Source organism: Pelophylax lessonae, assembly GCF_965119305.1.
Source record: "Pelophylax lessonae genome assembly, chromosome: 12".
NCBI lineage: Eukaryota > Metazoa > Chordata > Amphibia > Anura > Ranidae > Pelophylax > Pelophylax lessonae.
The window spans coordinates 29,766,565-29,781,355 of record NC_138779.1 but is presented as its reverse complement, the minus strand read 5'-3'; the positions used below and the strand labels follow the sequence as shown (position 1 = coordinate 29,781,355).

The 14,791-nt window shown below is 44.2% G+C and overlaps 1 protein-coding gene across 2 annotated transcripts in view; it reads right to left on the bottom strand.

Moving 5' to 3' along the window:
• Nucleotides 1–515: 515 nt before the first annotated feature.
• The window catches only part of ACAD8 (acyl-CoA dehydrogenase family member 8), a 72,680-nt gene continuing 58,404 nt past the window's right edge, over nucleotides 516–14,791 (bottom strand). For both annotated transcript variants that reach the window (XM_082273134.1, XM_082273135.1), the window contains exons 8-11: nucleotides 14,437–14,534; nucleotides 4,928–5,080; nucleotides 3,522–3,624; nucleotides 516–681 (exon numbers count right to left, since the gene is read on the bottom strand). In XM_082273134.1, the coding sequence (XP_082129260.1) occupies nucleotides 629–681; nucleotides 3,522–3,624; nucleotides 4,928–5,080; nucleotides 14,437–14,534 (407 nt within the window). In that variant the 3' untranslated portion in view covers nucleotides 516–628. The remainder of the gene's footprint in view (nucleotides 682–3,521; nucleotides 3,625–4,927; nucleotides 5,081–14,436; nucleotides 14,535–14,791) is intronic.

The window sequence follows — 14,791 nt, the reverse complement described above, 5'->3', positions numbered from 1 at the left end:
CAGCCACATGATCATAAACCCCGCCCCCACCTCCAGGCATCCTAAACCTCTTAAAGGGTCAGGAGGTGCCAACGCCAAAAGGTTAACAATGATAACGTTTATAGGAGGTTTCAGTGAGTGGGTTTGTATCTACTTGGGATATAAAAAGGAAATGTTCCAATCCAATTTGTTAAATATATATTTAATACCAAACCTTCTGTGTTTTGTTCAGACAGGAAGGCAGCAATGAAAAAACACCCCAGTCCATTTATACAAAAAAAGAATATAACATCATAATGAAGCTGAAGGCGGCCGTTTCACGAGTCCATCCAATGTTCAGTTTAGGAGATCCCCCTGGTGCACTGTGCGCCTCGTGCCTCAGTGAGGTTACTTTTCTCTACTTAGGGGATCCCTTAGCCATACAGGATCCAGCCACAAAACCACTTCCAATGCAAGCAATGGCTACACCTCAAAACAGAGACGATCAGAGTCCGACACCCATAGAAAAGCCCCCAGATCCCAGACCTGCCTCTAACACCATATATGGAGAGGTTTGGTGATGGTTTTATCTGATCCCCTGAGGCAAGGTCCCTGTGTCATCAGGAACCATATGATGGAGAGAAGTCCTCAATAACCCGATGTCACCGTCTCATCCCTGCAAAAGGTTCCTGGCCACGATCATCCGCATCACCTCATTGGTCCCTGATAGGACAAAGAAAAAGAAACATTAACTAGACAATTCAAGGACTGAAACAGACTTTCATTTTCAGAAATAAAGCAGAACTGAACCCAATTGTCAGTTTCTTGTGCTCTCAAACTGTTAAGTCATCAAATGCGTGGTGCATTACCTGGTGACATGGGCAGCACCATGGAAGCTACAGATCAAACAGAGGTTAAAATGGTAGCTTCTATGGCTATAAAGCAGGGGTGTCCAACCTGCGGCCCCGGCCCGTCTGGAAGGATGCCATGCAAGCACAGCAGCCACAGAGGCCGACACAGACAAGCTGGGCTCATACACATATGTAGGGATGTCGGGGAGGACGTGCAAACATAGCCTACATTGACCGTCTGGCAGGATGCCCGTGACTGCCATGTTTGCAATAGCACCACGCAGGGGGCTGGATCTGAGGGGTGCTGGGGTGGGCCGCGCCCCCCCTCCCCCCCCCCCCCAGATTTTAATTGCGCACCCTTCGCCCACAACCGCCCCCTCCACCTTCCCGAACAGTGCATACATAGGTTACATTCACACTGGCGAATTGGGCCGGAGCGAATTGTAGTGCAGTTCCTCTTGCGGCTCTCAGTGGGTAGGTGCGGCTGTCAGCCCCGTACGCTATAATGACAGTAATCCGGCAACCACGCCTATTCACAGCTCTCTACACAGCCAGCGATTACCTGCCGTGATCCCTGCTGGAGGCAATTTACGTCCAGCAGCTCATCAGCTATCCTTATTGTTGGTGTATTTTATGTGCGGCCCAAGACAATTCCTCTTCTTCCAAAGTGGCCCAGGAAGGTCAAAAGTTTGGACACCCCTGATGTAATGTCTAGCACACATGGACGTGAAAGTCGGGAGACATCAGCCAGTTCACAAAGAACTGTCCGACATTCTGCCCCGTGTGTAGGTCAGTTAGTCCAACAGAAGCAGGCCGTTTGGCCAGCATCTGTCAGATGAGCATGTTGGAAAACCAGCAGCCGCTGACTCCCGTTCAGCGCTCCCAGCCAATGGCGGACATCGCTGCCCAGAATGATCTGGTGGGGGAGCATCGGCTCAGCCTGGGAGATCGCTGTACTAACAAACATCGGACTGTTAGTACAGCTGCTCCGACAGGAGCTGTCAGTTGTTTTTTGTTCAACCCGCCTAAAAAAAAAAAAAAAAAAAAACTATTAGTGTGTACCAGGCTTTAGGGATAGGAGGGTTAGTTCTGCTTTAAGTACAAGATCCAAATGTTAAGTACAAAATCCAAAACTAAAATAATAGAGTGAAAGGGGGATGTCTGTGGTACGCAAATGTTCAACGCTAAATGCGACATTTACTAAGACCGGAGCAGACAGAAACTGGAGTAGCTGTGCATGGCAATCCATTTCTAGCTTTTATTTTTAAAGCTTTAGGCTCCTTTCATACAGGCGGTCCGTTCCGATCCGCCTGTCCGTTTTTTTGGCGGATCTGAACGGATGCCCCATGCATGTCTATGGGGCATCGGATGTCAGCGGAGACATGTCCGCTGACATCCGATCCGATCAGTCAAATCTGGATGGATGGAAACCCTATTTTCCATCCGTCCAGCGGATCGGATGGGATCGGATGAGAACGGACAGACGGTCCATTCGCATCCAATTCCCCCATAGAGAACAGCGGGGACCTGATAGCTCTGTCTCCGCACACAGCGCAGAGACAGAGCTGCCATCCGCCTGCTCAGCGGGGGATCGGCAGATCGATACCCCGCTGAGAAAAACGGAGTCCGCAGATGGACTCCCCGGTGTGAAAGGGGCCTAACAGAACAAGCTGAAGCTAAAAGTGTATTGGTTACTATGTACAACTGCTCTTACTTCTGTCTGCTCCATTTATAGTAAATTCCTTGCTAAGACTTCTTTTACATTAGCGACCGTGTTTACCACTTTGCTGCCCTCAAAAATGCAATCCACCAGGGGTTGCTTTTTAGAGGGCAGCAAAGCTGCTGCTGACCGGCATTTAGACGGTGCTACTACCACCTCCTGAACCCCTGTTTTTTTGGTTTTACTTTTATTTTTAAATTGCCAAATGACAATTGAGGGACCATGACGCAACTGCGAGTTGAGCGTTCAGTTTGCATTTGTTATGCAGCCCCCATTAAACTCAATGGGTGAGTTGGAAGGCCAATGCAGCCTATCAAACTCTACACCCAGAGTTAATAAAATTATTTTAATAATTTAATTTATTAAAATTTGTAAAAAAAAAAAAAGTTTATTTTTTGTAAATTTTTTTCCTTCACCGATGAGGTGGCACTGATAGGCACTGATTAGGTGGCACTGATGAGGCACTAATATGCCACACAGATGGGCAATGATAGGCGGCACTGATTGGCATCACTGATGGGGCTGCACTGATAATCAATGCCCTGATTATCTGTATAGCCTCCCCTGCAAGGAGACGCCGCTGATCCACTCTTCTCGCCTCACACTGACCGTGTGAGAGGAGGAGAGCCGATAAACAGCACTTCCGTGTTGACATGTGACCAGCTGTGATTGGACACAGCCGACCACATGGGTAAAGATCTGGGTCACGCCATGTCGTAGGAACACGGTACGATCGCTGCACGCCTCCATGTTGACCCTGGGGCAACATCATATGACGTCGCCCCAGAAAGAGAGGTGATCTCGCCCGCTGTCATTTTAAAATAAGACAGGCGGTGGTTAATCGCACCACACCGAGCCGCATGGTGCCGCAGCGTTTGGAACACTCGAAAATGTGGTGCGTCTGCTGATGGGTAGGGGGGTGGATTCCTGTCCCGCAGTAATGTGAACCTAGCCTTACAAAACAGTTAAACTGTATCGCAACAAAAACTTACCCTCGAGGATCTGATGAACGCGGATGTCTCGGACGTACTGCTGAACGGCGTAATCTTTCAGGTAACCGTATCCTCCATGCATCTGCAGCGCCTGGTTACAGACCTGCAGCAATCATAGAATGATGAGTACAATTCCTACAACTTATTCTACAACTCAGAATATCTAGAACTCTAAATCTATTTTTTTTTAAATTTTTAAATAGAGTAGAAAATGTTAAAACACCAAGGGGGAAATTTTCCTTCACTTCCTGTTTCTAGACATATCAGGAAGCGAAAGAATATTTTTTCAAAGTAAATGGAAATCCTTTTTGCCTAAATTCACGTCTTACACCCCATTCACACTTGTGCGAATTATTATGCGACTTTGAAAAAAACAGAATCCCCCATAGATGAGTGGGACTTTAGAGGCAACTAGTACATCATGACACTGTGATGGTGTACTGGTTGCCTCTGTAGTCCCACTCATCTATGGGGGGGATTCTGTTTTTTTTTCATACTAACCTGGGATGTCGGCAACAGACATTTGGTTTTTGAATAGTAGAGACAATTTTCTGTCATGTGACTTTGGACATCCCTCTACCCCCAACTCCTGGTGAGACGTCACCCTATGACGAAACGCGTAGGACAGTACCAGACGTGACATCAACACGCCCCCTATCTGTTTGCTACAGCGAGGATGCGGGACGCCGCGGTCCGCACACCAGCCTCGTGGATTACCATGACAATGCGCTTTTACCTTATAGGTTTGGAAGTTACTTTTTAATAAATATTTTATATTAATTATACTGGATTACGCTATGTGTCTCCACCCTTTCATTTCTTGCAAATTACCTGATCTTGCTGGGTGTCTGACTGAACTGTGAGGATTGTTTGCCCGGGAGGTGATCCGTGCCAGTTTATGACCCTGGGGTCATTGATACGCTTCATGCTTTTGGGGCCATTTCATTAGCTTGAATGGCCATGGATTTCCGGTAAGCAGCCTCCTTATCCCTTTGCACTGTGGTGTCCCCTTCTGTCTTCCTGCTGCTTTCACGAGGGGAGGAATTCTTGGATTATTTTACACCTGCTGGGACTTGTGGTGCACTCCTGGGTTCATCATCATATTTGTTTTTACTTATATGGACCTTCTTTATATGGACCTAATTTTTCACTTATTTGCACATTTTTTATATCATAATTTATTACATTTATATTGTATATATTGCTGTCATTGTGTGATATATGTCATTTTATGATTTAGCGCTACACTATTTATATATATTTGGTTTGATCATTGTCTGTGGATCAGTGTTAGCAGCTTTACACATTATTTGGTATTTCACTGTTTTTCATCATTTTCTAGCACAGAAATCCCCCCCCTTTTTTTTCCTTCATCTAATTGAGAGACGCTGGATTCTCAGACCCACCTTAAAGCACTCATCTGTGGCATACAGCTTTGCCATAGCACAGAGAGTCGCCGCATCACCATGTCCCTCTTGGAGTGCCTGTGCCGCATGTCTCACTATAAGTCGCGCCGTCACCAGCTGTGTCGCCATCTCTGCCAGTCGGAACTGAAGATACTGTGGACGATACATATAATGTTGTAACACCAAACACATGAGACTTTTAAGGAAGAATGAAAGCAATGATTTTAACATATTCACAATTGTAATTTTTAAATATGGCTCAGAATATTTTTCATATACATAGGGATGGAGACTCAATGGCACGAGTTTCATATAAAGTCCCAAATTCCCCTTTCTTTCCCTTTAATCCACATCCCCTTTCCTCCCCTCTTTTCCTTATGTCCTACTTATTACATGGCTCAGAATACGCATGTGGGGTTGGTGTTCTTTTGTGGATCAAATAAAAAATTAGCCATAGAGTTAAAATGGAACTCTGGGCACAAAAACTTTCATTTAGATATATTCCTCAATAACCGCAAAGGATAAAACCACTTTGTGAGCACCAAATGCCTTTCAAACCCAGATATTGTTTAGTTAAAGTAGCAGTGACATCATAACTGTGCCTGTGCAGAGGATAGAGCTGTGGGAGGGGCCAGCAGGCTCCACCCACTACAGGTTGCCTGCAGGAAACTACAGAAGGGAGCGGAGACAAAACCAGTCACCCTGCATAGGTAGGCTTGCCTATTTTTTAAGACTGCTCAGGTCCGTCCACCTGATCCGCCTCTCCCTGTGTTAGCCAACAGCAGATACATGGGAGTGCCAACAATGGCTGGAACATGGGAGCCTATGGGTGAGGTCACCACTCCTGGGATTCACAGCCATTGCCGAGTGCTCTCTCCCCTCCCCTGCAGCCAGCGCTGACTGATACAGAGGATCACATGACCAGACCAGAGCGGCTGAAAATAGGTAAACATATACACAGGCCAGGAGGAATGTTAGAAAAGAAAATCGCTTGATTCCCCCATCAACACAGTCACTGTTGATGGGGGAATCACTCCTGCAGTGCGCTATTGTGTTCTGCCACAGGCAGTGATTGCATGTAAAAAACCCTACAGACTTCGATAGATTGACCTGGGTACCAATCGCCTGCCCATAGATGGATCGAATCTCAGCCAGGCCCTGCTGAATCAGCCAAGATTCCATCTATGGCCGGCTTTAGGGTGTACCTTACAACTGAATATGTCCATAGCCACCAAAATTCTCTCTTTCCATAGAGCTGGGACCTCTTTGGTTGCTATAGGCCAGGAGTCTCCAAACTTTTCAAAGGGCCAGTTTGCTGTCCTTCAGACTTTAGGTGGGGCCGGATTGTGGCCAGTGGAAGTAGAAAATGTCCCGTGTCAGTGGGAGTAAAAAATGCCCCAGACATGGTGGTCAGTGGGAGGAGGAATAGAGCCCCATTTTCGGTATCAGTGGGAAAAATAGTGCACCATAGTTAATGTCATTGGGAGGAACAGTGCACCACAGTTGGTGTCACTGGGAGGAACAGTGCAGTCTTATTGGTATCAGTGGGAGGAATAGTAACCCATCATTGCTCTTGGTCAGGGGGTCTCCAAAATTTCTAAACAAAAGGCCAGTTTAATGTCCTTTAGACTTTAGGTGGGCCAGACTGGGTGAGTAGAAATTGTCCTGGAGTCAGTGGGAGTAAACAGTGCATCTTAAGCATTAGGGGTAGGAATAGTGCCCCATCATTGATGTCAGTGGGAGGTATAGTGCCCCATCATTGATGTCAGTGGGAGGCGTAGTGCCCCATCATTGATGTCAGTGGGAGGTATAGTGCCCCATCATTGCTGTCAGTGGGAGGTATAGTGCCCCATCATTGCTGTCAGTGGGAGGTATAGTGCCCCATCATTGCTGTCAGTGGGAGGTATAGTGCCCCATCATTGCTGTCAGTGGGAGGTATAGTGCCCCATCATTGATGTCAGTGGGAGGTATAGTGCCCCATCATTGATGTCAGTGGGAGGTATAGTGCCCCATCGTTGGTGTCATTTGGAGAAATAATGCCGTTGTTGTTGTCAGCAACAGAAATTATGCCCCATTGTTGAAGGGAATTTGATTGTGTTGGGATGAATAAAAAAAATATAACTAATGGTACCTACATCCCAATTTAGTTGTTCATTGTACAAAAAGGACTGACAAGTCCGAATAGGAAAAAAGGGGGAGGAGCGTGGAACAGGAACCGGAAGGGAACAGGGGGGAAGGGGGAAAGGAAGGGAAGGAGAAGAGGAGGGGGAAAAAAAGGGGGGGGGGGAAGGGAATCAAGGAAAGAGAAGGGGGCTATGGGGACTTTAATGGTACCATACAAAATTGTATAGAGTGAGTTAAAACATTCAATTAATTTTATTAATCAAAAATTATATAAGACAACAGACATACCAATCAGTTTTACAACCACATATAGTTAACAAATCTCTCTAGAACAATAGGCTTAGAGAGCCAAAAAGCTCAACAGAGGCCTTGCCCGACATGTTTCGCGGTTCGCACACCACTTCCTCAGGAGCATGTATTGAAGAGAAGATCAAAAATGACCCTGTTAGAGATATATACATGAAATAAGACATGTCAGCAAACACATTTAGTATTCTATATTGCAGATTCCAAAGCTAATTTGCATATTGGCCACAGAGCATAAGACCAGCACCAAGAACCATGAGTGACATGCTGGAAGTGCGAGCAATGAACCGTTTCCCCGGGACGAGCGCGGGAGTGAATATACTGTATGTGTAAAAATGTATTGAAGTTTGAATTTAAAAAAGAAGTTACCAAATAAGGGAAGAGGGAGAAAAAAAACCCTCAAACCAAAAGAAAAGGGTGATACAGGTATAGATGGTAAGTATATTTAAAGCGGAGTTCCACCCTGAAAAAAGTTTTTTAGATAAAAATACCCGAGACAGTCAGGGCTAGGGCATTTCAGCAAAAATAGCCTCTGAACTGTCCCCTGTTTCACTTACCTTTTAGAAGAAATACTTACCTTGAAAATGTCTTGTCCAGTGCCATCTCAGGTGTAGCCGGAGCGTTCTCTTCGGTGACGTCGGAGTCCCAGAATGCCCTGCACCGGCCCTGCTTGTCACTTCCGGTGCAGGCGCGTCATTCCCTGCTGAACAGCTTCTGGGCATGCCCAGAAGCTGTTTAGCAGGGAATGACGCGCCTGCACCGGAAGTGACGATCAGGACCGGTGCAGGCGCATTGATTCCTGGGATCGATGACGCTCATCTCCCAGGAGTCAATGCAAGGAGGAAGTGACGTCAGCAGTCGTGCCCGCAGAGGGAGGAAGAGGAAGGAAGGTAAGTATATTTTCATTAAAAACAAGCTTAAGTGAATCAAAAAAAAAAAATTAATTATCCAATTGTTTTCAGGTAATTTAGAGCAAGCAGACGGGGAAAAGTTCATTTTTAGGGTGGAACTGGTGCAGGCGCATTGACTCCTGGGAGCGAAGACAGTTATCTCCCAGGAGTCAATGCAAGGAGGAAGTGACGTCGGCCGCCGTGTCCGCAGAGGGAGGAAGAGGAAGGAAGGTAAGTATATTTTCATTAAATACAAGGTTAAGTGAATCAAAAAAAAAAATAATTAATTATCCAATTGTTTTTCAGGTAATTTAGAGCAAGCGGACCGGGAAAAGTTCATTTTGAGGGTGGAACTCCACTTTAACCTATAAAGGGACTATAAAAAACAAAATACAGCTAAAACAATAGACAGGTAATACTGGCCAGGAGATTGATGAGGGGAGTGTGGACACAGAATATAAAAATATTCCAACCAACAATCTGGTTGTTTGAACAGTAAACTGTTCCTGAGAATGGACGATACAAATAAGCCAATATAACTACACTGTAAAACAATAAAGAGTAGAAAGGCTTAGCCTGTACCTAGACAGGAACAGCCCAAACAGTTCAAAGAAGGAACTAGTGAACGGATATTCAATGTGGGAAGGGGTGAAAGAAATCTCTTACCGATTGCCTGTCCACCTACAGGAATACTGGAGACAGGGAGATGCACAAACTTAGATTGTCAAAAGAAATTGTTCTGGTCATTGTCCTGGTCTGGAGTATTCCCCTATTACTCAGAAAAATATAGACCACAAAATTCTTTCATGGCCCATAAACGATCAGACTTTGCAGCCTATGGGTAATAAAGTGACTAAGTCATATCGTAAAAATCTAGAAAATAGTATAAAATAGTTGCATGGTTGTCATACCTTTAGATAGAAAGCTCCTCGTGTTTCCTTGTGGCTCAACCGTGGATATTGCTTCCGGCGCTTAAATAAGACTCTCCAACCCGACACGTCATCTCCGGGACTACCTGGAAATAGATGATCGTTGTGCGAACCCTAGGGGGGGATCGGGGATGGACGCGGCTTGTCTGCTTAACTTTCTGGCTCCTCCCTCTTGGACCCACCTGTGTTTACACAGCAATTTAGTTTTTGGCACTGCGCAGGCGCCATGGCCGGCGCCTATGCAGTTAGAGATCGGACTCGACGTGCGTCTATTTCCGGGTAGCAGAGGTGGGGAACTCGAGTCACATGACTTGACTTAAGTCAGACTTAAGTCCCCAGTTTGAGGACTTGAGACTTGCTTGACTAAAATTAATAAAAGACTCGACTTGACTTTGACTTGGTATTCATGACTTGAGACTTGACTTTGACTTGAGACATATGACTCAAAATGACTTTACTTTTTAAAGTTATTAAATATTTGCATTTTCTCAAGATGTGTTAAAGCAAAATTAATGTGCCTGTTATGTTTCTGACACCACAGTCACTTAAAACACCTCAGTGTGTTCTGATTTTTAGGACACTGGCTGTTTAACAATGGAAATACGTAACATGTTTTTAGTGACTGTGGTGTTCTTTAATATGCCAAGAAAAAAGCACTAAGCAGTTTTGTTAATGTTGAAAATAAAACAAAACCTTTCCTGACCACTGACTTTTAACTGATTTAAAAAGGTGAAAATTGGGGTAGATCAGTATTTTGACTTGATTTGTGACTTGACCAAAATAAATGACTTGACTTGACTTCTAGCAGGGACTCGACTTGACTTGCTTGCTTTTCACCACAGTAACTTGGGATTTGCTTGAGACTTGAAGGTTAAGACTTGAGACTTGCTTGTGACTTGCACATGTGTGACTTACTCCCATGTCTGCCGGGTTGGAGAGTCTTATTTAAGCGCTGGAACCGCTATCCACGGTTGAGCCACAGGAAGACACGAGGGGCTTTCTATCTGAAGGTATGACAACCATGCAACTATTTTATACTATTTACTAGATTTTTACGATAGGACTTAAAGTTGCGGCGCTTAAATAAGACACTCCCAATGGAGGATGATGAGTGGGGTGACGCTTTGGACGCCTGCAAACTGGTTTCCCCCAGACTGTCTGACCGCCTTACACAACTGTACATCCTTCACCAAGCCTACCTCACCCTCCCTCAGGACAGCCAGATATAGACGTAACGCCTCTGACCTTTGCCCCATGTGCCGCCTGGACCGGGGAACCTTCTACCACTTGTTATGGAGCTTCCCAGAGCTTCAGGCATATTGGGAGCAGATTGTTAAATTTCTACATGACACTATGGGCTCCCCCTTATCGCTGTTCCCCAAGACGTGCTTATTGGGGATTTTCCCAGATACCAGTATGGACAAATTCACTACCCTCTTCCTGCACGAGACCCTATTTCTAGCTAGGAAAGTGACAGCATGACAATGGATGCGAGACAAACCCCCACCTTCCATGACTGGCTTCAGGAGGTTAACAATACATTACCCTACAAAAGATTAATTTATGTTCATTGCAGCTGTCCCACCAAATTTAATAAAGTATGGGACAGGTGGCTGCAGGCTCCGGAGACGTGCGCCTGAGCCCAGGTTTGCTGAGTTATTTCGTATGCAAATGTTTCTCCTATTTCATGTTTGCCCTTAGGCACTTACCATGATCCAGTTATGCATCCCCTCTGTTTACGGACCATGATGCATTTTCCCATTTGTATTGTTGCGTCTACTTGAATTACTGTATTCCCATGGCTATCTTTTATTCTGTTTGTTCAATTGCAATCTTTTGTTTTCAATTAAGAACTTGTTTGATTAAAAAAAATAAGACACTCGGAAATAGACGCACGTCGAGTCTGATCCCTAACTGCGCAGGCGCCGGCAATGGCGCCTGCGCAGTGCCAAAAACGAAATCGCTGTGTAAACACAGGTGGGTCCAAGAAGCGAGGAGCCAGAAATCGAAGCAGACAAGCCGCGTCCATCCCTGATCCCTCCAGGGATCGCACGACGATCGTCTATTTCCGGGTAGTCCCGGAGATGACGTGTCGGGTTGGAGTGTCTTATTTAAGTGGCGGAACCGCTATCCACTGGTTGAGCCACAGCAAGACACGAGGGGCTTTCTATCTAAAAAGGTATGACAACCATGCAACTATTTTATACTATTTACTAGATTTTTTACGATATGACTTAAAGTCACTTTATTACCCATAGGTTGCAGTCTGATCATTTATGGGCCATGAAAGAATTTTGTGGTCTATATTTTTCTGAGTAATAGGGGAATACTCCAGACCAGGACAATGACCAGAACAATTTCTTTTGACAATCTAAGTTTGTGCATCTCGCTGTCTCCAGTATTCCTGTAGGTGGACAGGCAATTGGTAAGAGATTTCTCCCCCCCCCCCCTTCCCACATTGAATATCCGTTCACTAGTTCCTTCTGTTGAACTGTTTGGGCTGTTCCTGTCTAGGTACAGGCTAAGCCTTTCTGCTCTTTATTGTTTTACGATGTATAGATATGTGGGGGGGGGGGGTATGTTTTGATCTCTAGAGAGCTATAAAGTGTGGGTTGCCTCCGTCTCTATATATCATAAGGGTTTTTTTTGGTGCCTCAGGCGAAAGGGTGGGACTTTACGGGCTAGTGATCATATACACAAGTTATTCATAAAAACAAAAGATAATTTATTAAATCATTTTTTTGTCAATAATTTTGAAACATATATTCAAAGAAAACTTGATATGGATAGTGTTGATAAGTGTTGGGTTAAAGACCCAAGGTGCAAAGGTAAGAAAGAAGGTTCGGAAAATTTCCGTAACAATTGTGAATCTGGTGACTTAATCTGGATATTGTCTCTGTTTTTCCATGCTGGGGGCTTGGAAAGGTATTCACAGAGGTCATCCGATAAGTATCCGACGCGTTTCGGCTAGTCTTATAGCCTTTCTCAAGAATTGTATCACCAGGTCTATAAAAGAAGTGATAAATATATCAATTATTGTCTGTAAATATTATATTCATTGGAGTAATCGTCTAATGTAATTAATGTAAAAACATACAGATGTAATGTAAAAAAAAATCAAGTTTTCTTTGAATATATGTTTAAAAATGATTGACAAAAAATTATTGAATAAATTATCTTTTGTTTTTATGAATAACTTGTGTATATGATCACTAGTCCGTAAAGTCCCACCCTTTGGCCTGAGGCACCAAAAAAAAACCCTTACAGTGTAGTTATATTGGCTTATTTGTATCTTCCATTCTCAGGAACAGTTTACTGTTCGAACAACAGATTGTTGGTTGGAATATTTTTATATTCTGTGCCAACACTCCCCTCATCAAACTCCCGGCCAGTTTTACCAGTCTATTGCTTTAGCGGTATGTATTTTGTTTTTTATAGTCCCTTTATGGGTTAAATATACTTACCATCTATACCTGTATCACCCTTTCCTTTTGGTTTGAAGGTTTTTTTTTTCTCCCTCTTCCCTTATTTGGTAACTTATTTTTTAAATTCAAACTTTAATACATTTTTACACATACAGTATATTCACTCCCGCACTCCTCCCGGGGGAATGGTTCATTGCTCGCACTTCCAGCATGTCACTCTTGGTTCTTGGTGCTGGTCTTATGCTCTGTGGCCAATATACAAATTAGCTTTGGAATCTGCAATATAGAATACTAAATGTGTTTGCTGACATGCCTATTTCATCTATATATCCCTAACAGGGTCATTTTTGATCTTCTCTTCAATACATGCCAATGAGGAAGCGGTGTGCGAACTCGCGAAACATGTCGGGCAAGGCCTCTGTTCAGCTTTTTGGCTCTCTAGGCCTATTGTTATAGAGAGTTTAACTATATGTGCTTGTAAAATATATTTTTATGTCTGTTGCCTTAAATAATTTTTGATTAATAAAATGAATTGAATGTTTTATCTCAATCTGTATACAATTTTGTACGGTACTATTAAAATCCAGATAGCCCCCTTCTCTTTCCTTGGTTCCCCCCCTTCCCTCCTCTCGTCATTCCCTTCCCTCCCCCCTTCCCCCCTGTTCTTCCAGTTCCTGTTCCACGCTCCTCCCCCTTTTTTCCTATTTGGACTTGTCAGTCCTTTTTGCACATATGCCCCATTGTTAGTGTCAGTGGGAGAAGCAGTGTCTTGCATTAGTGGGAGGAAAAGTGCCCCAAGAGGTAAAGGCAAGCAATAGCTACATCCAGCCCCGGGGCCCCAGTTTGGAGACCACTGTTCTTGGTGGAAGGAATAGTGCCCCAACATTGGTGTCAGTGGGAGGAATAGTGCCCCTCATTGGTGTCAGTGGGAAGAATAGTGCCCCATCATTGGTGTCAGTGGGAGGAATAGTGCCCCATCATTGCTGTTGGTGGAAGGAATAGTGCCCCATCATTGGTGTCAGTGGGAGGAATAGTGCCCCATCATTGGTGTCAGTGGGAGGAATAGTGCCCCATCATTGCTGTTGGTGGAAGGAATAGTGCCCCATCATTGGTGTCAGTGGGAGGAATAGTGCCCCATCATTGCTGTTGGTGGAATGGAATAGTGCCCCATTGTTGGTGTCAGTGGAAAGAATAGTGCCCCATCATTGGTGTTGGTGGAAGGAATAGTGCCCCATCGTTGGTGTCAGTGGGAGAAATAGTGCCCCATCATGGCGGTTGGTGGAAGGAATAGTGCCCCATCATGGCGGTTGGTGGAAGGAATAGTGCCCCATCATTGGTGTTGGAGGAAGGAATAGTGCTCCATCATGGCGGTTGGTGGAAGGAATAGTGCCCCATCATTGGTGTCAGTGGGAGGAATAGTGCCCCATCGTTGGTGTTGGTGGAAGGAATAGTGCTCCATCGTTGGTGTCAGTGGGAGAAATAGTACCTTGTATTAGTGGGGGGAATAGTGTCCCAAGGGCTGGCTAAATGCAACCAAAAGGCTGCATCTGGCCGTGGGCCACAGTTTGGAGACCACTGCTAGGCAATGCAGATACTGCCAACTCCTCCACCTATCTACAACAATCCGGCTACAGTTCTATTCAATTACAATATAACAGCAAAATCCTGATTTGCTTTTTTGTTACTTGCTGCTAATATGGTAAGGATGAACTTCCTCTACACTGGCCCGGTCTTTCCAGTTTATGGAGAGAGGAGGCCAGTATAAAGGAAGGCAATTATTAACATGTCAGCAGCAAGTAACAACAGACGACATAGGTCAGGAATGATAGCTTTACCTGGTAATTAGCCAGGGGCTCCCCAAACTGCTTTCTAACAACCATGTGATCGCGGGTGAGCAGGACAGAGGCATGGGCAGCCCCTAGAGAACAGGAGGCTGCAAAGCAAAAATGCAGAGTTCAAGACATGGCAGTATGCATGCAAAAAAAAAAAATATATATATATATATATAATAATAATAATAATGAAAAAAAAGTATATAATAATAATAAAAAAAATATATAATAAAAAAAAAAAAAAATTATATATGTATATATATATATATATATATATATATATATATATATATATATATATATATATATATATATATATATATATATATGGTGCTTTTTATAATTGTACAGAGCCCTG